Source organism: Stenella coeruleoalba, assembly GCF_951394435.1.
Source record: "Stenella coeruleoalba genome assembly, chromosome: 3".
Taxonomy (NCBI): domain Eukaryota; kingdom Metazoa; phylum Chordata; class Mammalia; order Artiodactyla; family Delphinidae; genus Stenella; species Stenella coeruleoalba.
In genome coordinates, this window is record NC_137148.1 from 122,705,754 (window position 1) to 122,730,372 (window position 24,619).

The 24,619-nt window shown below is 42.9% G+C and overlaps 1 protein-coding gene across 1 annotated transcript in view; it reads right to left on the bottom strand.

Annotated features, from left to right (window-relative positions):
• Positions 1 to 24,619, bottom strand: part of PPP2R2B (protein phosphatase 2 regulatory subunit Bbeta) — a 609,983-nt gene that overhangs the window by 85,100 nt on the left and 500,264 nt on the right. The window contains exons 5-7 of the mRNA XM_079917157.1: positions 23,587 to 23,684; positions 20,446 to 20,611; positions 13,959 to 14,071 (exon numbers count right to left, since the gene is read on the bottom strand). Of these exons, the coding sequence (XP_079773283.1) occupies positions 13,959 to 14,071; positions 20,446 to 20,611; positions 23,587 to 23,684 (377 nt within the window). The remainder of the gene's footprint in view (positions 1 to 13,958; positions 14,072 to 20,445; positions 20,612 to 23,586; positions 23,685 to 24,619) is intronic.

Sequence of the window (24,619 nt, forward strand, 5' to 3'; positions counted from 1 at the left end):
GGAATATCTGGGCTGGACAAATACCTGGCCCCCTTTTCACACAACTGCCACTGACCAAAGTCCCTTTCAAAAGCCCTGGGAACCGGATTTAACTCTGTCTATCCTGGAGAATGAAGCAGCTCCCCCACAGTTTTGCTCACTCTGTCTAGAGTAGCCCAGATGAAACACAAAAGAGTGTTTCTTGAGGTCTGTGGTAGAAGTCAGTAGTTTGAGTTTACTCTGTGCTGGGGCTTCTCCACCTGGAATCTTCCAGGCTCTCATGTTTTGCGAGCTACTTGGTATTTTATGGACATGAAATGCAGTGAGGCTTTGGGCACTGCCCAATCGATTTCAACTTTTAAATCTATATTGAACATCTTCTGACTTCCTGTCCTTCATTCATTTTTCAGTTTTATGCTCTTTTTTTCTCCCCCCAAGAAATACACTGATATCCTGGATGATAAGAGAGCAGGTTAGCCACTGTTGGCCCCTAACTCTCAGAGATTTCTGCCCAGTGAATGCGAGAAAGGAAAATGCAAGAAAGGCAACAATAGCAAAGATGATTATGGTGATTACACAATCGGGAAATCTAGGAACACACAGAGAACAAGCACAGTACCAAACTCGCTCCCCTTTAGAGTCTGGGAAACCTTTGGTGGCGGCTATTGCTAGATTAGCAATAGAAGCCTTAGGAAATGCCAGGGAAACAACTCGCCCCTTCCTAGAGCCAGTGGGCATTTGTCTCTGTCGTTCCTCTGGGCATGGGGCCCTGTTCTCTCTGCATGGATAGCAGAGCAAATCCTGTTTAGGTGCCAAGCGAGAGCTCTTTGATATGGTTCTGCACTGCTACACAACCTCAGTCCTTGCTTTCTCTCTCTCTGGCCCAATTCTTGCATGGAAAATTGAGGTAATGATTTATATGCCGTTAGTAGTTCTGACAGGTACACTCGATCTTGGCTTCCTCCAGCCCCAGGACTAATCGGAAGCTTATCTTTTCCTTTGTGTAACAGGGAGCTGTCAGGTTCTATGACCCTCCAAACAATTCAATCACTCATGGGAGGATTCACCTTGGAGGGAGGACACCTTGATACTGGAGGAGCTCCATGGAGGCCATGCCCTGACATGTATCAAAACAGTGGCAGTCAAGGGCTAGAGGGCAACATGGCCACACTGACCAAATGCCACTGGTTTCTGGAATGTAAACTTGTCCTATCCACCAGGAGTTTTCTATGTTGTGCTGGCAGCTTTTCTGCCTTGGTGTATATCCTGTCTTGGGTGCAGAACATTGAGCTACTGAGCAAAGAAGAGCTGTTTCAAAAAATGACCAGAGCAGAGAAGAAAGGGTTTGCATTGCTCTTGGGAGAAAGAGCAAATTCCCTAGCAAGGTCTGTGATGGCCGTAACCTGGCTGCCTTGTCACCTGCATCTTGCTGGTACTACACATCCCCTGGGATCAGCATTCCAGCCACTTTGGCCTTCGTTCCATCGCCTGTTCTCTGGTGCAACTTCCCAACCTCAGGGGCTTTGTCCACGGCATTGCCTCTGCCTGGAAGGTGCCTCCCTCTCCTCTCCTTACCTACCTCCTGCTTCAGCTCTATTATTAACTGCTCAAGAAATTATTCTCTGTGCTTCCTGAATGGAGCAATTCCTCCATCATCTGCTCTCCTATGCACCTCTGAAGCCCCCGTCCCAGGGTCAGTTTTACATCAGGGGCATTTGATTCATGCCCTTCCCACCAAAAGAGACTGAGGGCATGAGGTCATGGGCAGGGACCGTGCCATTCATGTTCACTGCTGTAATTCTAGGGCCTATCACCATGCCTGGCTTACAGTAGATACTCAATAAATACCTATGGAATTAGTGAAAAAATGAAAAAGCAAGAGACCTAGGCGGCACCTATGTTCTTCACGGATTTGACCATCAAGTAGGGAAAGGCACATTTAATCAGGACTGGTGTGACAGCCATCTGAGAGTTCATGTGCAGAGATGACTTTATTATGGGAAGGAATGATGGTGACCAAGTGTGACTTTGTTTTGTCACTTCTGTCTCAGGATCTAACCTGACAACTCCTGAACGCCTGCTTTCTTGTCTGCATTGATAGTCTCATATATCCCCTCCTTAGGATGCTTTTCCCAGTTGCTCTTTGAATTTGGAAAGCAAATTATTATTTTTTTTAAATCAAGCTTTCAGAAGTTTCTAAACATCTGCGTGTTTGGAATTGAAAGGGCAGGATAACTGGATGAAGTTTTCACCTTGTGGCTGGATGTTCTGGCATTAAACAGACCATGTCCTCATTTAACTCAAAGTTGCAGAATTCTCAACTCCTGAAAATAATTAGAGGAAGTGGGATCTCAGGGCAGAATAGAAAATGTTGAGAAGGGGTTGAGGCAGTGTTTAAATACATAACAGGACTGACCGTGATGGCAGGCATGGGGACACGAGGTTGGTGCTGTTACTATTTTCAAATAAAAGCTTGTAGCCAGCTAATTCCTCACTGAATTATAAGCCCCATGTGAGGACAGGGACCACACATGACACTCTATATGTGGAAACTTTTTTTAATAGATGCATATTAGATAGATGATAGCTTACACAGAAGGAAACATTTACGAACAGTGATGGTTTTTAGATTGGCTAAAGGGTCATTTCTGTTTCAAGAAGTCTCTGACAATAGGATAAAGCCCACATTGGCCCACATGGGTGAGAACCATTGCTATTGGGAGTCCAGATAACATGGTGGTTAAGAGTGGGGGTCTTCAGTCAGACAGTCAGGGGTGAACTCTGGTTCTGCTACTTGCTAGCGAACAACCTTGCACTAGTTGCTTCCTCCATATGGAGCTCAGTTTCCTTAGCTGGGAAATGACGATAATAGTTTTCAGCTGATACGGTTAAGGTGAAGATTAAATGAGGAAGCATGCAAAGTGCCTGGAATAGTGTCAGGCACTAGAAAGTTCTCGGTTAATGTTAATGAACTTGTATGTCAAGAGGGAGGCTCTGTTAAGGCTCTTTCTCCATCATGGGATTCTGAGACTGGACGGCAGGAAAATGGGGGTAGAAACGCTGCCAGGCTAACCCCTGTTCCCTGACCCAATTCCTTCAGTCAGCATCTCCCAAAGTGAGGTCTATCGCTGTACTACTCAAAATAACGGATCCCTGAACTGTTTGCTAATGGTCCGTGACAAGATAAGGAGCTCAAGCCAGAATCAGTGCACTGCTTCATCCATCGAGAAAGTCTTGCTATGGAAAATAAAAGTGTCAGCTGAGGGCTTCCCTAGTGGCGCAGTGGTTGAGAGTCCGCCTGCCGATGCAGGGGACACGGGTTCGCGCCCCGGTCCGGGAAGATCCCACATGCTGCGGAGTGGTTGGGCCCGTGAGCCATGGTCGCTGAGCCTGCGCGTCCGGAGCCTGTGCTCCGCAACAGGAGAGGCCGCAGCAGTGAGAGGCCCGCGTACCGCAAAAAAAAAAAAAAAAAAAAAAAGTCAGCTGAACTATACAGTGGATTAGTGATGTGAATGATTCATATTCTGGTACAAGCTCTTTATCTTGTTGTGGACCGACACTGGGCCAAGGACCACGTTTTGAGTAAAATGTTAAAAAGAACAGTAATCCCATAAATTGGGAAAAGTGTTTTTCATGGTCAGTTAGGCTTGGTGGAAAATAATGCATGCACTATATTTTTCTTAGACTTTGATATTGTATATTAGTATATTACAGGTCTTGAGAAACCCCAAAGTAAATAAATTTGTTTAAATGTATTTAAGCTAGGATTTACCATATTTTCTTGAGCAAGAAACATTTGTGAGCATGTATGTGTGTGTGTTTTTACAACCGCTTTTAACAATTTTTCTGGTAAAGAACACGAGCTCAACTGATCATCTGATGAAAACAACAAATTCCAAGAGTGTGATCCGCTCTCCTCCATCCAACTACATACAAATCTAGGACCTTTCCGGTAGAAATTCATTTCCTACTGGCTCAGTCATTCTAAGGAAACCAGAGAATTAAATCTTTTTCCAGTTGATAACAATCTCCTTTAACATAAAACTACCCTTATAAAATATTTTTGTCCAACCAGTTTCTTATACTTATGCACCAAAGAAAAGAAAGTATCTTCCTATATACACTAACCTCTAGGGAAATACTTAAAACTTTTTCTCTGCTAAGGACGGGTATTTAAAATCAGTGCACCAGTGGAAGTCTGGTTAGCAATGTACTAAGATCAAAGTGATCTTGTTTTCTATTGAACTTGACTCCAAATCCATTTTGTGTTAATGATTTTCTAGAAAACTCTTATGTATAATGAGCAGAGGCCTTAGAATTCCTCTTGTGATTTCAAATGAGTTCTTTGCATAACTTGGTAGCAAAAGGGACCCAGGCTCATATTTTTGATCTCTATTTAAATAAGCCCAATTGAAAAACAAATACTATAAATCAGCTCTAGGCTATGTTAACATTCTAAGGTTTCCTGAACAATGGGCTTCTTGGTACTTTGTGCCGTGTGCACGCCTGCACACGCATACACATGCATGTGTAGTTTCAGGGGCTGGACCTCACACCTCTTACTCAAGCAAAAGTGAGCTCACATTGGAGAGCCAGGATCTGGTCTGGGGACAATGTCTTTCCCATGACACTCATAATTCAGATAATTCCATCTGAAAGATTCAGAAAATGGAGATACGTTTCTTCCTCGAATCATCCAATTATGCCGTGGATTTTCCATTTACTTTAAAAGTATACAGAGAGCCCTTTAAAGGAAAAGATGGAGAAAATCATTCTAATAACTTCTCTTTTGAGAAAAATCCATCTGGGTCAGTGTGAATTAGGTTTGACCCAATGACAAGATCCTTGCTTGCAAAGCCTGGAAAAGGTTGGCAACCTGCCCCGGCCTGACCAACCGACCCACATCTCCAAAATTCAGACCATTTAATGACCAAAGTTAGGAAGAGAGAATGGGTCATAGTCTAGAATACTGTGCCTCCTGCCCAGGGATTCTCAAGATAAACTGCACCAGAGACCATGGAAACATCGAGATTTTCTTCTCTAACATGATCCTTTTCTTCTTCTGGTACTCGTGGACTTCTCAGCTTCCCACTGTCATTGAGTGTACCTGTGGGGAGTGTCATTTACTAGTTCCTATCACATTCGAGAAGCCATGGCTGCCTTCCAAAGGGGTTGGGAGCAAGAGACAAAGAGAACTTGCTCTTAAGACAGGTATAGGATTCTGCTTATATTTACATTTATCTTGGATCTAATTACTACATGGTAAATGCAGCACAACGAAGGTAGCTTTGAGATGAAAGAAAATATCTTCTTGTCAGTGAAAATATTCTGAATCCAAGGCAGCTTTGGAGGGCCAGGGCAAACACACATTCGAAATAAAGCAGAATGGATTGCTGGATTCACTAGTATCAAAACATAATGCTGCTTTGAACTTTTTCCATATATTCATCAGACTTTCCTGAAACTCCTGGTTGTCCAGGTGAAAGACAAGATGGGAAGGAAGAGGAGAAAGGTAATAACATATAGCGAGCATCTGACAATCGTAAGGCATCACACCAGTACTGTCAACACGTTACTCTATTTTATTAGCATGACCTCTGTGGGAAGAATGTAGGATGAGTTCCATTTTTCAGATGATGGCTGAGATGTGGTCAGAGCCCTAGCCCTTTAAAAATGTGACTCAGCCCCTTAGTAGCTGCAGCCCTTGGGTAAGTAACTTCAGCTTTCTGAATCAAATGTCCACATCTGTCAAATGTCTCAAACCCAGCTGATCTTCAGAACTACGTGGGATACGGCTGAGAACTATGGGTAGATCTCTTGGCCCTGTGCCTGGACATTCTGAATCAGTCAGCTGGGGATGATTTAAGACGTTTCTAGACTCTGAGGATCATCCAGATTTGGTAAACCATGATCTAATTCCACGCATCCTTTCTGCTCCACTTCCCCCCCCCCCCGCCCCCGCAAACAAAACGCAAACCCCACCTGGGCCCAAGGTTCCCGCAGCATCTACCGTCTCCTTCATGGTTTCTTCCCTAGTCCCTGCTTACTCATATTTTAGTTTATACCAAATATTCAGATGAATATATCAGGCATTCTATTTAGTACAAGAGGTAGGATAGTAGTATGGATTTTAGAATCATAAAGACATGAATTCAGGGACTTCCTTGGTGGTCCAGTGGTTAAGTCGCCATGCTTCCACTGCAGTGGGCACGGGTTCGATCCCTGATCAGGCAACTAAGATCTCACATGCCGTGCGGCATGGCCAAAAAATAGAAGAAAAAAAATAAATAAAGCCATGGATTCAAGTCCAAGTACAACCACTTACTAGCGTCTGACCTCAGGCAGGCTGTTTAACCTCTCTGGCTTTGGTTCTCACATCTCTGAAACGAGGTTTATTACCTTCATTATAGGTTTATCTTGAAGAATAAATGAGCCAACATACGGAGCGTCCCTGGAACAGAGCAGATGCTAATCCATGTCCGCTGCTCTTATTATTATTTCAGGTAGTTCCTTTGCCTCACATTGAACCAAACTAATGTTGTCTCACTGAATATTAGCCTAAGAACGGGGACATCCACAAGTGTCACCCCTAAAAGGCAAAACATGTCAACACACTGAGGCTTGGTGGTGAGGGTAGTGCCCGGGGTTCCTGTGGAGTGCTTTCTGATCCCATACATGAAACCCCATGACACAGACTGATAGAATCAGATAATGATGGCCATCAATAACGATAACAGAAATTATTATTTATTTTCATAAACACAGAGTCCGTGCGTCCTGCTGAGTTATACACATCACATGCCAGCATTCACTTGTGCGGTAGTCAATCAATGGGGGATTGCAATATCCCCTCGCTGAGACAGGAGGGGGAAGGGATGGAGTGGAGGTGGAGAAATTACCCACACCAGAGTGACACATTCACAAAGTTAATCTAATCCAGGGGCCGTCCGGGTGCCACTGCGAGCATGTGAATATGCAGCAGCCTTGATTGATTTTGCACTGCAGTAGCTAAACACTTCATTTTTATTTGCAACAAATATAAGGAAAGGAAAGCTGAAGCTGTAAAAGCATTGGCTATGAAGCCCCTAGAGCATCCGTACATCATAAAATGAAGTCTAGAAAAATTAAAAATGGGTACGGGAAGACTGTATCTGTGTCCTAAGAGGCCTCCGTTGTCGAGCAGAAGCCCAAAATGAAAACCTAAGGCAGGGATGGCCGACCCTGACTCGACCAGTAATTTGCCCTGTTACTGGCCTGGGATTACCCATTCTCCTGGAGTGAGCCTTATCACACGGTCGCCACGGAGGCAGCAAAAAACACAAAGGCTGTGTCTAGACCGAACACATTTCATTCTCGGTTCTGCCTCTCAGAGTCTCAGTTTCCTCTTTTCTTAATGGGGATAATCACATCCAGATCACCAGAAATAGGGAAAAGCAATTCATGTCCTACTGGCCCCCCAAGATCCTTGGGGGCATTAAATAAGACCCCCGCCCCTCCCCCCCCCCCCCCCCCAGCATGAAAGGCCATCTATCCCTCAAGATGCATGTTGAAAATTCCTTCCTGGTCCTATAGCTCTCTCTTTCTGTTCTCCCTCTGAAGAGCTACGGCAATCTTCTGTGCTTTTCTCAGGACACTTACCCGATCCGGTGTTTCTCAAAGTGTGGCCCAGGGATCACCTGTGTCAGAATCACCCGGGGATTTTCTAAGGGGCATCTGGTCAGTGATGTTATTGGGTACAACTCAGACCTTCTAAACCAGAATCCCTAGTGATAAGGCCAGTGCCTGTGTTCTAAAATGCATCCCAGGAGACTGTGAGGGCACTGTGGTTTGAGAACCACTGCTTGAATTCATTTCATGTTGCAGCGACTTGCAACATTCCCCTCCCGGCCCCTGGAGGACACAGAGCATGTTTCACTCATCTTTGTAAGACCCGCTCTGTAGTATGTACTTTGCACGTTGCCTGGTGCATAGAAGGCACTCAATAAGTAGGATAAAAAATACATTGAAAAGCTCTACGTGTCAGATGCTATTATCCTCATTGTTGTCTAGATCAAGGACCATGCAATAAATAGTCCTGGATGATGGTGAAGGGCAGGAGCTGTGGGGTCAGATAGACCTGGGTTCCGTTCTTGGCTTTGCCACTTATTATCTGTGAGGTCTTAAGCCAGTGCTTACCTCCCCGATCCTCTGTTTACACACCTATAAAATGGGCATGATGCCTAAGCCATAGGATTGTGATGAAGAACCAACTATAAAATATACAGAAAACTGCTCAGTGTGGAGTCTGTCCCTAGGAAGGGCTGAATCAATGTAGTTGCTTTTATTGGTAAACTTAAACCAGTGGTCTGTTTAATCAGTTCTCTAGAAAACAGACCAGGCAGTTAAACTAGTTGTTTCACAAAAACGATCATTTTGGGGAAAAAAGTGTGTTTAGCCAAGCTGTCTAATCCCATGACCTGCTGGCAATAATCCTCAAGAAGTTCCCTTCAGAATTTGGAGCTGGTGAACGCTCATGTCGATTTGCCATGGTGTCTCAGACTGTGGCTAGGAGGGTGTCTAAACTGCCATCAGTGGGATGTGTAAACATCAGGGTCATTCTAGGTGGAAAAATCACAGGCAAGTCACAAGAATGTGTGTGTCCTGAGCTGAGAGAAAGACAGAAGCAGTCACCGGCAGAAGGCATGTGTGTAAAAACATGATATAATTGAATCTTTTCTCTAAAATACAGTGCATCCATCGTGTGCTCAACCTGTGGCAGAAAAGCCTTTGCAGCCCTCACCCTCGCCCTCCACTCCGCCCAAAATCTAGCTCCTACACTAAGAAAGCTTTGCCGAAGAATTCCGAGAGACACTGATAATGAAATTCCCCTGCTCTGCAATCATGAATGAGTATTTTCTTAGGATGTAGCTGTAGGGAATCATAAAGAAAAGCGTCAGATTTGGGGTCAGATGGATTAGGTTTGAATCCCAGCCCCACCACTTGCTAGCCATGAGATCTTGGAGCAAACAACCACTTGTCTACTCTGAAACTCAGTTTCCGCTTCTCTGTAATCTATTCATTTGACAAACATACCCTGAATACCTACCATGTGCCGGAGCTACAGGAGAGGAGACGCGTGGTTCCTGCTTTCACGGAGCTTACATTTCAGGGGAGGGGGAGGGGAGGCCGACAGTGGACTAATGATACATCTGGCCAGGAGGAAAGTTAAGAATAAAGGGGCAGGGTAAGGACACCGAGAGTGAACGGGAAGATGTGAGGGTGCTACTTCCCCTACAGGATTCTAGGAGAGCTTCTCTGAGAAGGTGGCACGTAAGCAGAGACTTAAATGAAAGGAGGGAGGGAGGCTCTGCCTGATCCAGAGAGGATAACCGAACCCGAGAGAGTTACTGTTAGGACAGAATGATATAAGGGTACACAATCCAGCACCTGGCATATAGGAAGCACTCAAAAAGGTGGCTATTATTATTATTAATATTAGCTGTAAGGAATATCCATTAGAAAACCTGAGTTCATTACATCCCCTTCATTTTGGGGAGTTATGGTGTCACAGGTTGGGAGCTCACACCTTCCAGACAGACTCTGTGTAACTCTTCTGTAACTGGTTCAAAAGCACATTTCCACCTGGCCTAGGTTCCCAGGGCGCTGGCAGCCAATCCTAACGAGGGAAATAGTAACTCCAGGCTCATTCTGCACAGATAAGTACGCTAGGTATGACTTCTCACCACCCATCTCCCCTCCCGGGCTGATTAGGTTACACGAACCGTGAGTTTCCGTTGCCAAGAAAGGGCTCTGAGGTCTTCTTAGCTGTGGGTATTGGGAGGTTGGAAAGAAGGGCATGGAGAATCTTGCTAAGTGGAAGTACATAAGACCTCAAGGTGAGGTCAGAGGTCAGAGGTATGAAAACTCCGTGTGTGAATGTGTGGGTGAGAGAGAAAAAGGGAGGGAGAGAGAGACACATGCATACACCCTGACCTAGAATAATAATGGCACTAATTATTAAGAAAAGCATTTAAAATGCCCAATGTATGTGTCCAAGTTGAAGAGCCACAGCTCTTGATTTTCAATCCCAGCTCTGGAACAAGCAGTTGACAAACACTGGGCAAGTCATTTTCCCTCTCTGAGGCAGCATCAGGTTGAAGGGCTCAGGGTCCCATAGATCAAGGTTTGACGCTTAGCATGATCTTGGGCATCTCACTGAAACTCTGTGAAGCGCATCTGTTCAATGGGTATTTAACAGTGAACTGTACCTCATGAAGTGGCCAATGCAGATACAGCGTGCAGCATGGTGCATGGCAGATAGTAAATGCACAGTAAATACTAGATCCCAGCATCTTCACCTGCCTTCCTACTTGGCTGGTCTGAAGATGAATCAGGGAATTAAGTAAGTAAACACTTTGTGATAAAAATGGTATTTTACAGGGCTTCCCTGGTGGCGCAGTGGTTGAGAGCCCGCCTGCCGATGCAGGGGATGTGGGTTCGTGTCCCCATCTGGGAAGATCCCACATGCCGCAGAATGTCTAGGCCCGTGAGCCATAGCTGCTGAACCTGCGCGTCTGGAGCCTGTGCTCCGCAATGGGAGAGGCCACAACAGTGAGAGGCCCATGTACCACACACACACACAAAAAGGTATTTTACAGCTTATAAGGTGTTATTATTAAACTATCATCACGATTATTGCTTTGAATGTTATAATATTAAGCAGGAGATGTAGTGTCCATAGAAGTGCTTCTCAAAGTCTCTCTGGGTAATGAGTGATTGGATTTGAAAGGCTATCTTGCATGAAAAAAGGAAAAAAAACAACCACATTCGTACTTTGAAAAGCTGAACCTCCCAGCACTGAAACAGAACAGGTTCATTACTCAGTGAGGATTAATTAGCTGTTGGGTATTATTAAACATTCTCACTTTCAAGATCCACGTAGAACTGGAAACTATGAAGTGTACGAGAGGTACAGGGAAGTACCTGTACCTAGTACCTAGGTACTAGTACAGGGAAGTACCTAGTACAGCGAAGGAAACTAGGTACTAGTACAGGGAAGGAAACCTAGGTACTAGTACAGGGAAGTACCTAGTACAGGGAAGGAAAAAAAAAGCCACAATTGCTGGCGATGCAAATGTCAAGAGCAGAGCATGTTAGTAAATTATGGTCTGATTAATATCACATCAGCTCATTCTCTGTTTGGAGTCATTGTTCTGAAACTGGTTTTCAGGGTTGCCTGGTTCTTCTTCTACCACTGGGATCAAAAAGAAAGCAGGCTGGCCTCTTCAGTGTTTGCACTGAAAGAACACCGGAGTGTGGATGTTTACACTGAAATGAGGATACTAGAAAGCCTAGGAAGGTAGACGAGATGAAATCAGGTACGAGTTTTACAATATGATAGCAAATGTGTCTCATGAGCTGGTACAATAACTTGAAATGACTGAAAAGTAACAAAGGCTCATAAAAACCAGAGCGTGGAGGAGCCTTAGAGATGATAAGAGTCCAGGGATAACAGATCCCTTCGTCTCAACCACCAGGGGCTCAGGATAAAAATGCAGATCCCGCTGGACCACGCAACTTGCTGAAGAGAATGACTGAGGCTGCGCCCTGGGAATCTGCATTTGTAACTGGCACCCATGGTTGCAGAACCACTGACTTTGTCCAGTCCTCTGCTCAGTTGCTTAGAAACTAAGCACGGAGAGAAGAAATGAGATTCACTGGCCCAGGGTCACAGATGGTTAATAAGGACGCAAGAACCAGAACTGGGGTTTTCTAAGTCCCAGCCACTCCTCAGGGCCTCCTTCCATGTTTGACATGTACAAGTCCACTTCATAACCTCACTGTGTCACTTTGGGGACAACCTCTGTTCTAATGGAGCTTACATAGAGTCCTTCTCTCTTCTTCATCATGGGAATGACATCCTCCCGGGGGCTAAATACAAGTATACAAAATCCCACTGGATGCATGGACAACTGGAATTCATAGTGGGGACTAGAGATGGCATCTGAGAAATTCCATCCACATAGCAAACAAGAGCAAGGTAACATCTGGGCAGAAGTTCACATTATAAACTCCCCAGTGGTGCCTAAGCCATCTGTTTTCTCCATACGATTACAAAGTCCGGAGGCGTGAAAGACTATCTTGTTCCTTCTGTATCACCAGTACTGTGCTTGCCACTTGGTAGACATCAGTGAATAGCTTGAGGAGTGAATACAAGAGTATAAAAAGTGTATGAAGAGAAAAATGGGAATTTTCTCAAACACACAGGCCTACTATCACTAGGGGGGAATAACAGTCATGAAAATGATGATGATGAGAGTAAGACTAGAAACCATCAGCAGGAACTAATATCACTGAGTGCTTTCTCTGAGTGAGACACTACACAGGCTAAGCTCTCTATCACACACAATACTGTACTGAATCTTCACAACAATCCCAGGAAGTAGCGACCATCCCTCATCCCTGTTGTGCAGATGTGACATGGGAGGCACAAGGACTTTAAGTAATGTGGCCAAGGCCACCATCCAGAAAGGAATGGAGCCAGAATTCTAACCCAGGACGGAGTGACTCAATGTTCATACTCTTCACTGTTCTTTCCTCCAGTCTCAAAACCTCTGAGCATTTAGAGCATCGACCCAGTCTGATAAGGTAAACTTGTACGGTTGTTCTCCAGGTTGAAGGCATAGGCGGACGAGAGGAAACAGAGCAGCCAATGCTCGTTGGCCCAGAAGAAGCTCAGTAGAAGACCAGGTACCCACTACTACTGGGTACACACACGACAGCCTAGCATTATGGGCCGCAAAGAGTCTGTGCTCAAAAAGCATCTGCTGAATCAACAGATGAACAAATGAATGAATGAATGAACAAACCAACAAGCCAGCTGATCAGGCACACGATGATCATTCAATTCCCACATTTGCCTCTAAACATAGGACGACAACCTCTTTCCCCACAGGTATTGATACTTTAGTGTCTCTTCGCAGTTTTTGGTTTGCAGTAGAGCTGCTGGCATCTGAAAGCACATATTTTACCCAGTTCTGGAAGCGGCTAGGGGCCAGGGCTGGTCCCAACATGTGCCTGGCTTTACCGTTCACAATGAACACTCCAAAACTAAACTCATCACCCAGTCCCAGATCATTTTCATCTCTATCTAGAGAGCCTTCCTTTAAAAGTCCGCTTTTAGAAATCCATTTCTAACACCATTTCCCTAACAGACATATCCCAATCTCCCAGAACCAAATATAATTTCTCCCTCCTTCGATCAAACTGCAAACTCTCTGACTCTCATTGCATTTATCTTACTCTAGTTACTGTCATAAACATTTGCATACTAGTCCTACCCATCCTCTTTCCTTACCAGACTGTGCTTTTCTGGACAGCAGGAAGGAAGCTACCAAGACTAATAGTAGAGATCACTTCTTGCGTACCAGCCATGGAATAAGGTTCATCCTCACTGCATTTTAGCCTCAGAAACCCACACACAGTAAGGTACTAGGTTCACTGTTTTGCAGATGGAGAAACTAAAAATAACTTGCACGACAGAAGTTCAAAAAAGGGAGTGACTACGTGATAGTCTGGTAAGTGGCAGAATTTGAACCCAGGCCTGTTTGATTCAGAAGTTCATGTTCCGAATCACAAGACTCCAACTTCCTATCTGGGGAGTTCCATGCCTGTACCTTGAAGGTGCTCAAGACATGTTAGATGATGCAAACAGACAGAGGCTAAGAACATAGTAATGCATGGCAGTGACCCTGCAGGTAAGTCCTCAGGGGCAAAAGGAAACGTGGATTTATCGTCATCAGAGGTTGGTGCCTGTCCTGTTCCTTCACCTACCACCAGAAACTCACGTAGGCGGGGCCTCTGCTTGACCTCCCTCCCTCACACCTGAGAGGGGCAACCTATAGCAGCAGTCAGCACGCAGCCAAACTTCCCCTCCACTTCCCCTGACCTTGGTTGCCAAGGAAACTGAAAGAAGGTGGAAAACCAGCCATTGGGCTCACCCGCAAGGTGGTGATGGTGGCAGGATCCCGCAGCCGGCCCTCCTCATCTTTCAGGTTGTAGCCTTCCGGCCTCTTATCACGCTCGCTGACTTTCCACAGCTTCACAGTTTTATCTGCGGAGGGCAACCAGAGGAAATCACAATGATGGTGAGAGGAAACTGGTAAAGGAGTCTTTTTTTTTTTTTTTTTTTTTGCGGGACCCAGTTGGGGGCGGTTGCAGGGAGAGGTGATGGTCACGATGGAAGGGACTGCTAGGGAAACTGGCTCATGTCAAGGGCTTCAGTGCATAAATCTCAAGGCCTCTGAAGGCAGAGCTCATGTTTCAAAATGAAAACATTTATTGTGCTGAGACAAACGGTTTCCCTGACAATGGGCTGTTAGATCTATAGCTTACATTTAAATTGGATCATTCAATAATATATCCTGAACACTGAATAAGAGTAGTCGCAACATACGTAGAATTAACGATGTAACCATGTTAGCGCTTTCCATGGAGAAGTTACTTAATATTCACAATAACCCTGAGATGCAGGTCCAATTATTATCCTCATTTCAGCATCCCACCTCACTAAACACTGTCCCTAGCATGACCTGAAAGGCCCTCCGTGACCTGCACCCCTACGTCCTCACACTTTATGATCTCACTGTCTACCCCACTCCCTGCCACTTCCTGTGCTCCTGCCACCCGGTTTCCTTACAGCTCCTTGTATAGGTTAATCCCACTCCAGCCTCAGGGCTTTTGCACTAGCTGCTCCTCCTGCCAGGAAAGCCCTTTACCCTCTTTTTCACAAGATTTGTTCCTTCACTTTGCTCTCCTGTGTTTATGTCCCAACCTCAGAGGGGGTCTTTCCCAACCAACCTACAGAAAGATGTTTTCCTCACTGTTCTGTATCCCCTCTTCCTGCTTTATTTTTATTCAGAGTACGTTTCACTCTCTGGCAATTTAATTATCTCGTCTCCCCCACAGTAATTTAAATATCATTGGAGGCAGGGATTCGGTCTGTCTTGTTCCTCACTGTATCTCCAGCATCTACAACAGTGCCTGGGGCATAGTGGATGTTCAAGAAATAGGAGTTGGATGAACGAATGCATCTCATTTACACAGTGCATCTTGTTAGCGGTACTCAGGGAAGTAAAATGAGAAGGAGATTCATCCAAATGCTTTCCCCTTGCAGTCTCTTTTCTGAGTCCCCAGCTGGAAATGACCTTTCTCAGTTCTGTACTGTCCCAGGACTCTACACCACTTGGTGACCCTTGTCATTCTCTACAGCAATACAACAGGGGTGAGGACTCCAATGCCTACAAGAGGTAGGCAGTGCCCGGGGAATGAGTGAAAGGGGGCGGGGCATCGGGGGAGCTGGAGATGGCATGCCCCACCTGCAGTCTTTTGATTCCATCTTTTAAAAATTGAAGTAGAGTTGATTTACAAGGTTGTGTTAGTTTCATGTGTACAGCACAGTGATTCAGGTATATGTACATACATATATATACACACACACACACACACACACACACACACATATATATATATACACACAGATATATATATCTATATATACTTTTTTCAGATTCTCTTCCCTTATAGATTATTACAAAATATTGAGTAGAGTTCCCTGTGCTATACAGTAGGTCCTTGTTGGTTATCTATTTTATATATAGTAGTGTGTATATGTTAATCTATTTTTTAAGGAAACATGCTTGGGCCAAACAGATCATGTCTGTGGTTGCATGCCTTTGTAGGCCTTTCTTATCAGATCCTGCGTTCATTATTTGTGCTAACTTCTCTTCTGGATGGCAGACACTCGACGGCTCCTCTGCGTCTTGCTCTGTGCCTACACAGGGTGGCTTTGGAAGCAGACAACCTTGGGTCCCATCCCGACTCCAACGCCAGCCACCACGTGGCCGAGGGTTGGGATTCACGTGCAGTAGGCGCCTAACTAGTCTTTGGGTGACAGACAAAGGGGAGTAGCAGATAAAGCAGGAGAAAAGGTACAGAGTGGCCAATTAAGTTTGAATTTCAGAAATATGAGTAATTTTTAGTATAAGTATGTCCTCAATACTCCAATCTTACAAATAGAGATAGTTAACTTCTCTACGCCTCAGTTTCTTTATATGTAAATTGGGGAAAACAGTGTCGTCCTCATGGGGCTCTTTGAGGATTAAATGAAAGAATGCACGTAGTGTTTAGCCCAGTGTTGCACTTCTAATAATGGTTCACAAATAGCAGTTGTTGTTAGAATTAGCAAACTGGGCAACTGTTCTGCAATAATAAGATGTTGCTCTGACAGCCTGAGCTTCATCCCATGATGATGTCAGCACATCTTACTTCCTGTCTGTAAGGCTGTCAGGGGAGGAAAGCCACCCCTGTATCCTGCCTATATTAGGATTCCCTTGCTCCTCTGCCCCTCATCTCCCTCCTCCATCTCTCCTTGGCAAATGCCTTGTCCTCAGCGGTCTGAAATGCACATTATGAAGTGGGCTTCCTGCAACAATTTGGCTACTCTAACAGAGAAGGGCCCCTGTTTCCTAATATGTGGGCATCACTTGGGCTGGTCATGTCTGCTGGCACACCTGTAAAGTCTACTAAGTGTAAGGTTTGTGCATTCAGCCCAACTTGTACTGGGACAGAAGGCGAAGAAGTCTTTCCCAGATGTTGGGTTGAATTTAGAATTTTCTATCTATACTCTTCTGGTCCTACCCTCTCTGAATATAGGCTGCATAATGACCCGCTTTTTAGGTTGAGAAGATGAAACATGGGCCATATGTATTCAGTCATTTGATTAACTACTAATCAGAGATCAGAGCAGATTAGCTACTGTGGCTTAGAAGAACCCAAATCAGTGAATTTTAATACTGATTATTTTCTATTGCTGGGCTTTGGAATGTAGCCCATCCCAACTGCAAGGCAATTCTTCTTTTATATTTTTCACATTAGGAATGATAAATTGCTATACAGAGAAAGAGAGAAATTGGAGGTAAAACATAAAGAATAAAAATCCCTAAAATCCCTGCAGTCTGGGACAACCATTGTTAACATTTTACATAGTTCCTTGTAGTATTTTTTTCTATGCATTTTTTTGAAGAGGGCTACAAACCTATAATAATATCTCATATATAGATTTTACATTTCTCATTTTATTTTCTTCTTTTTATTACACAACTGGTACATAAAATTGTAGAAAATGAAAATGAACACAAAAAAATTAAAAACTCCTTCAATTCCAGTAGACAAAGACAACTACTATGAGAAATTTATGTATATCCTTGTATTATATTTGTGTGTGGAATTATATAACTTTTTAAATAGCTTTTAATAGATGTATCATGCTATACATAGTTTATAATACGCTTTCTTCCTATTTACCTATCTATACCAACATCTATTTCTACAAATACATAATGTATTTTATGTATTTAAAATACATAAAAGAATTAGTTAATAATTAAAGCGAGAATTAGTTAATAATTAAAGGTCTAGTAATGGGAGATTTATTAATAAACTATAGAAAAAAACATACAAGGGAATACCATGCAGTCATTGAAAATGTTATGGTATTTTAGGAGAAATATTTCATAATTAGGAAGGTATTCCTGTTATTATGTGTTATATTATTATATAAAAGAAATCTGGTTGCAAAACAGTTATAGAATATGTCATATTTTTGTTAAGAAACAAACAGATTTATCCATGCCTCTTTGCTTTTCTCTCTTTTTTTGGGGGGGTTCACGGGCCTCTCACTGTTGTGGCCTCTCCCGTCGCGGAGCACAGGCTCCGGACGTGCAGGCTCAGCGGCCATGGCTCACAGGCCCAGCCGCTCTGCGGCATGTGGGATCTTCCCGGACCGGGACACGAACCCGTGTCCCCTGCATCGGCAGGCGGACTCTCAACCACTGCGCCACCAGGGAAGCCCTGCTTTTCTTTTTAAAAGACATTAATAGTGGTTCTCTCTGGATAGGACCCCTTTCCTTATCTTCATTTTGTTTCTCTGCATTTTCTAAATTTTTTACAATGAACGCTTATTACTCTCATAGCATGAAAAACAAATTAAGTATACCTTTTCCTCTCATCATAGGAATTAAGATAGAAGTAGACATTCTAGGTAAAGCAATGTGTCTTCATCTGGCAAATAAATTTAAGGTCTATCTTTACAACTGAAGGTTGGTTTTATTTTTCATTAAAATTTCTAAAGCTGGGCATGTATTCTAGCAGAAGATAAAAACTGTACCCAGCTATAATGAGATAAGCACAATTTTTTTTTAAAAAAAAGATAATTGATGGTGAATTCAATTCAATTCCCCATGGTTGGGGTGCCTGGAGTTATTCTTGACTTTATTATCACACAATTTTTCTTGATTCAGTAGCTTGAAGCTTTCTGGATAAAAAAGTCTGAGGAACATGTGGCTGTTACTATGAGTAATGGCTTTTTCTTTCTTCTGGCTGGCTCTCTGAGTAGTTTATCATTACTTGTGGCAGCTTTTAAACACAATCTTATCATCTATCTTCATTTTCTCTTTTGTACAGTAATTCCAATTGTCTTCCATTAATTTTTGCATGTTAACCTATTTGGCTTAAGGGGGATTCTCAACCTCAATATTAGTATAAAAAAGAAAATCACATATGAGCATGGGAATTTTTCTTCTAAGAATCATTTTGAGATGCTGTTGGCATATGAAATAGCATCCCAAATGGGAAGATAATATCCTTGTTAATCAAAAAACTATTTAAAAACTCAATTAACAGAACATTATGCTATATAATTAATCTTCATTGCATTTCACTGATTTCTTTCCCATCCCCCCCACAAAGTAGTTAATATGTCTTTTATGTCTTTGAAGTTTATTGTAATAATCAATAGGCTACGTTTCATAATATAAAGTAAGCTAGCTATAGAAGATAATCAGATGCTTTTTCTCTGCCTAAAGTAATTAAGTCAAAATCATCAGAAGTTTCTTCCATTCTAAGTTGTGTTGAATCTGCTGAGCCTTTGAGGGAAACTTAAACAAAACTAAAAGGGAAGAGACTGAAACAAATCATGTGGCTTGACTTTTGGGAAATCAAGATCAAAAAATGTAAACAAAACAATAAATGAGAAAAAATTAAATTACTTGGAATCTGGAGAAACAGATGAGTGGAGATCTGGTCATGTTGAGATACTATGCTTGAATAACCCTGAACTGGCTATTTCAGAACTGTAACTTTATAGATTTATACACTGGCTTTTTCATTTGAGGGATTTTTTTGGTTCATATGCATTAAAAACATTCCCCTCCTGTTTTTCATAAGATTAAAATAAAACTCATCGTGAAAACTTAGAAAATAAAAACAATAAGTTTTTATTTTCTAAGTTTTCACGATGAGTTTTATTTTAATCTTATGAAAAACAGGGGGGAAATTTAAGGAATAAATTGACAAGTCACCCATAATGCACAGTCAAAATTAATCACGATAAACCTTTCAGTGTGTTTCCTTTCAGTCTTTAAAAATGTTAATATATGTTTGATCGTAGTATATACACAGTCTGCATTTTTTTTAACTTACATATGAGCATTACCCTTTCTTAATAAATGTTGGAGATAGGCAGAAAGCAAACCCCTCGTTTCTTGATTTATATTTAAATGTGTACTCCTCAGAGACACACACACACAGGACGATGAATCACTCTCCAGCTTATTTGCTTGGGAGATGGTGTTTAATTTGTATATACTAATCCTCTAATTGTTATGCTATTCAATTAGCACCCTTTTGTATATGATTTGATTCTGAATTGTTTTGAGTGTAGATGGCCTCTTTCACAGCAAGGGTATTAAGAAGTTTTAGGGTTGGTAATTCCACTGTGTAAAGGTTTCCAGATTAATACGGAATCGGCTTCCGTGTTCAACCCCGAACATTCTCTCTCTCTGACCTATTTATATCAACTCTCCCTAAACCAACAAATGATATAAGAAGAGTATGAAGGGAGAAGGGAGAAAGAGAAGAAACCATTACTTGATCAGTGTTTTGATGGGGTCCCCTCTCTTCTTGACCTATGTTTCTACTAGAGAGCTTGATTGTGTCAGACAAGGACATCTGCTTTCCAAACCCTCAAATATATTCAGGGATTAATAACTTCTACTGAGTACGCCAAACACACAGGGACGGCATGTTTAGTTTCCCGAAACGTGTTCCCAGAATAACATTCAGTAAATCTTTAGACAGGAAGTCACATTCCCAAAACACCTGGAAATAATCTGCATTAGTCAAAAACTACAGATAACAAGTCTCACATAATTCGACCATAAATTTGTTATTTTTTAAAAAGAATAAGTACTATTTACGGAGGGCCTATTCTCTGCCAGCCATTCTGCTAGGCCTCTTGCAGATATGGTTTCTAAGTTTTTCAACAGCCTGCAAGGTAAAAAGGAAAATGGAGGCTAAAAGAGATTGAAATACATGGTTTGCTGACCGTATCTCTGAAACTACCAAACAAGACAAGTCACCTCCACATACCATTAGTAGACAGAAGGAAGTAGGCTGCATTCTGCTGAGGGAGCCATCTTATTTTATTGATTTTTTCTTCTATTTCTAAACTCTTCAGGTAATCGAACTCGGGTTCATGGCTCTGGAATGTGCTGTAAACATTGTATTCACCCCTACGATGAACCTGATTTTTACTCTGTAGGAAGGGAAAAAAAAGTCACATGAAAGATTAAATCACATAAGCCAACTGCAAATTCACCAGTTCCTTCCTTTTTCTGAGTAGAGTCATGAGGGGTGAGACGGGCAGGCCGTGTCCAAGTGGGCTGAGGGCAGGACTACGACGGCCATGGGTTCCTCTTTAGTTCAGGGCCCTCAGGCTGTGGTAAATACTGGCCCCTTCAATATTTACAACTTTTTACTTATAAAGTATATACATAAACTGCTGCATGTCTTGGACACCCTTAGGAGTGAGTCATCCCACGCTGATGTCCATACAGACTTGTATCAATCTTTTAACAAAAACACAAAGCTATAGCATCTGCACCTTTCACCGGCCTTTTAAAATCTCATCAGATCTTCACAGAATCTCTGAGAGGTGCACAGAGCAGGGAAATGAACAAAAGAGGCTCACAGAAATTAAAATGACTTCTCAAAGGTCACACAGCTTATACGCAGTGGATCTCTCCCTCTCCTTTTTCCAACATGAATAACAAAACAGACGTGAGTGCAGAGATGACATGTGAATCATTAGGAGAACCATGAGACTTTACACTGGCTGTCCCCCAGCGCTGATTATGCAAAGTGCACACAGCAGGAACTAAATAAATGGTGAGAGAACAAAACATAAAGGAAGGGTGTGCAGAAAGGGAGGAGACAAAGAAGAAAGGGGGATAGGAGGAAAAGATGGTGTGAAAGAGAGAAAGGGAAGAAGGGAAAAGGAGGAGGAGAGGTTTGCATTTTAGGACCTAGTGAGCAAGGGCCTCAAGATTCAGGCTTCGGAAAACTGTGTTCAAAAATTCAAATCCAGGTCTTGCTAGGCATTTGTCATAAATGCTTAACTCTTAATAAAAGGCTCAATTAAAAAAAAATTATCTCTGGGTAGATACTGAACATTCAAACCCAAGTCTCAATTTACTGATGGGTGATGGTACTGATACCCAGATGTTAAATGTGCCTGTGAGGGCACTGAGGTTCCTTGAACAAATTTTCCAGGACAGCACGTCTTGAGGATTCACGCACAGGAGCCACACACGGGAATCAAAAGGAGGCCTGACCTAGATGTTGTCACATGGCTGTGTTTCTCAAGCTCAGTGTTCATTCAACCCCAAGTCTCACCGCAAAGCCCAACATTTAACTGCAGGCTATTATCCTCAACATTTATTCCTTATTGAACAATACCACCCTCCTTTGGAAAATGTGTCCCCCTTCTTTCTACTAATGAATCAGGTTCCCCAAATATTTCAGTAAATTAAAATAGGTGAAAGCTATAAATACCTAATGGGAAACATGGAGCGGAATATTACTGGCAACACTCTGCCTTGGGTAATTTATGCTAAACAGTTCCTCTGGTTTCTCTTTATCATCACTATGAACCTAATTGGATTTTTTTTAAAAATTGAAGAAGAAGGTTTGAAAATCAATTTTAAAAGGACTTTAAAGGCTGACATCCTCGCTCCTACCCTGTTTACTGCAGAGAGAGCTAGTCCACCTGAAAAATAAATTTTTACGAGTGTTGATTCGCTACCATCCAAATCAGACTGTCAAGTGTGTGTAGGATGTGCCAGACCAATTAGCACTAGGCAGCTCCGGAAAAGCAGGAAAAATTCCAGGTCACGAAGAGCTATTAGTTCCTACTTGCCAACAACATTTTCGTGTTTCCAGGGCCAATGGAATAGGCTGGGTGCCTGATTTAACGCTGAACACTTGAATTCATACAGAACCCCGAGGGATTACGATGCCCTTATAGAAATTAATTGCAAATAATGTGCAATTACCAAATATATCACCTCTAAATGAGGCTTTCCTTTTTTGAGGGGAGGTGGAACACAAATGACTTTGAGGCACAAAGCAGGCTTTAAATTGCTAGGGAAGTCTCTTGTGAAACCTCCCTCCTGCACTGGGCCCTCCTGCTACGCTGTGCCGGGTGAATCTCCGAGGCAGGCAGTAGCAGATGGGCGAGTTATTTGAACACAGACTGGCCTGCTGGAAGCTTCAGGACCACGCCGGCGGAGGCCAAGGAAATCAAATTGGGCCATAATTTCATTCTGACAGAACAGAAGCAGACACCAAAAAACTCAATTTATATGAAAAAGAGAAACAATTCCTAGTGGAACCCAAGTCTCAGGAAGAAATGGGCTTTTCGAGATTCACTGGGAGTTAGAACTGCTGCTCAGAATGCATAGAGCATTCAGCTGCAGGGAACTTCGTGTCACCTATAGTAAAGTGTGGGCTACATGCATTGCTCAGATGGCATTTTCTGGGATTTCACTCCCTTTGGTAGGGGGAGCTACCATTTTCTTCTTTTTTTTTTTTATGGTTAGCAATAAAGTATTTTTAATTAAGGTATGTATGTTGTTTTTTTAGACATAATGCTACTGCATACTTAACAGACCACAGTATAGTGTAAATATAACTTTTATATGCACTGGGAAATCAAAAAATTGGTGTGACTTGCTTTATTGTGATATTCCCTTTATTGCGGTGGCCTGGAACTGAGCCCACGATCTCTCTGAAGTGTGCCTGTAAATTGTATGTATTCTCTTCTGACCCAAGTTATCCTTTTCATATCTGTTGGGGAAGGGTTATATTTTTTATCCTAGGTATTCTGTTAGGAGTCCCTGAATTTCAACAGCTGGAGGAGGATAAACCCCACTGAAAAAGGAGGCGTTACACTCAACAAGCACCCGTGGAATTTTGCAGGTCAGATGAGAAGTGAGGTCGTTTTGAATGTGCAATACCCAGGTTTGGAAAGATGAGACCTTGCCCAGAAAAGGCTCTATTTTCCGGTGCTTTTGTGAGCCTGAGTGTGTAACTACTGATGTTAATGACTTTTTGGCAGTTCTAGTTTGCAAGCCAAGCAGCAAGGTTAAGGGCAACACATGAGGATTAAGGAACGGTGGGAAGCCTTCTTTAAAAGAAGAAAATGGCTATTTTGCATTCACTGCCACTTACCTCCTGCTCTCGTTGAAATATTACAACCCGACCCCCCTTGTCCCCTGTCGCTAGTAATTCTCCCGTGTGGTTGAATTCTACCGTAGAGATAATGTCAGCTGAAAAAAAGAAGACAAAGGCAATTTAAGTAACTGCACACTTACTTTGAAACGATAGATAATAGACATACTTTTCTGTGCATTTAAGGGCTTAGGGCTTTGTCTCTGCAGTGGAATTTACAAGGATTCTGTGTTCTGTATTTTAAGTGCCACTACAAGTGGCACTTGGGAAAGTAAATTTCCCAGATGCCCACCCTGCACTGTGGTCTCTAGGAACAACTGGAGAGAACAAAAGGAAAAAGCACATTCAGACCCTTTTGTTTTGGGCAAGAGAAAATGAATTTCTTTACGGCTCAGGGAAATGGCAATTTTCTTTGATAATTTCTACCAACCACAGGCTCTTTTCCCACCCGTGTCCTTCTGCATTCCCCTTTCTTCTACACCCAGAAACTTCCCCAAATGAGTTTCAGTTGTGGAATCCAAACGAGGGCTGAAGACTGAGGAAGAAGGGGTGAGATGCTTGAAGCTCAGACACCGAAAACAAAGGGGCGGATCACAGAGGAATCGTCGGGAAATCTCCAGGAGCTGGAAATTCAAGGAGGGACCCCACAAATTCTCCCCCTTTTCTGGTGAGCCGAACACACCCTTCTGGAAGAGCAGGGCCTTACTGCAACCCCAGGAGAAAGGTGCTGAGAAAACAGGGTCACGAGGCCAGAGGGAAGAGAGAAATTTGTACTCTGTATTTCTTATTTTTTAAGTGTATTTTTTTTATTGGAGGATAATTGCTTTACAATGTTGTGTTAATTTCTGCTGTATAATGGCATGAATCAGCTATATGTATATCTATATCCCCTCCCTCTTGTACTATTTCTAAACAGAGAAAATACACAGGCATCAGGAAGTCCGCTCACAGATAATTGCTGAAGGAATGCCAGCCTACCAAGTCTTTCTTCAATGCTGGTAAGTTACCCCCGCCCCCCCCCCCCCCCAAGGAA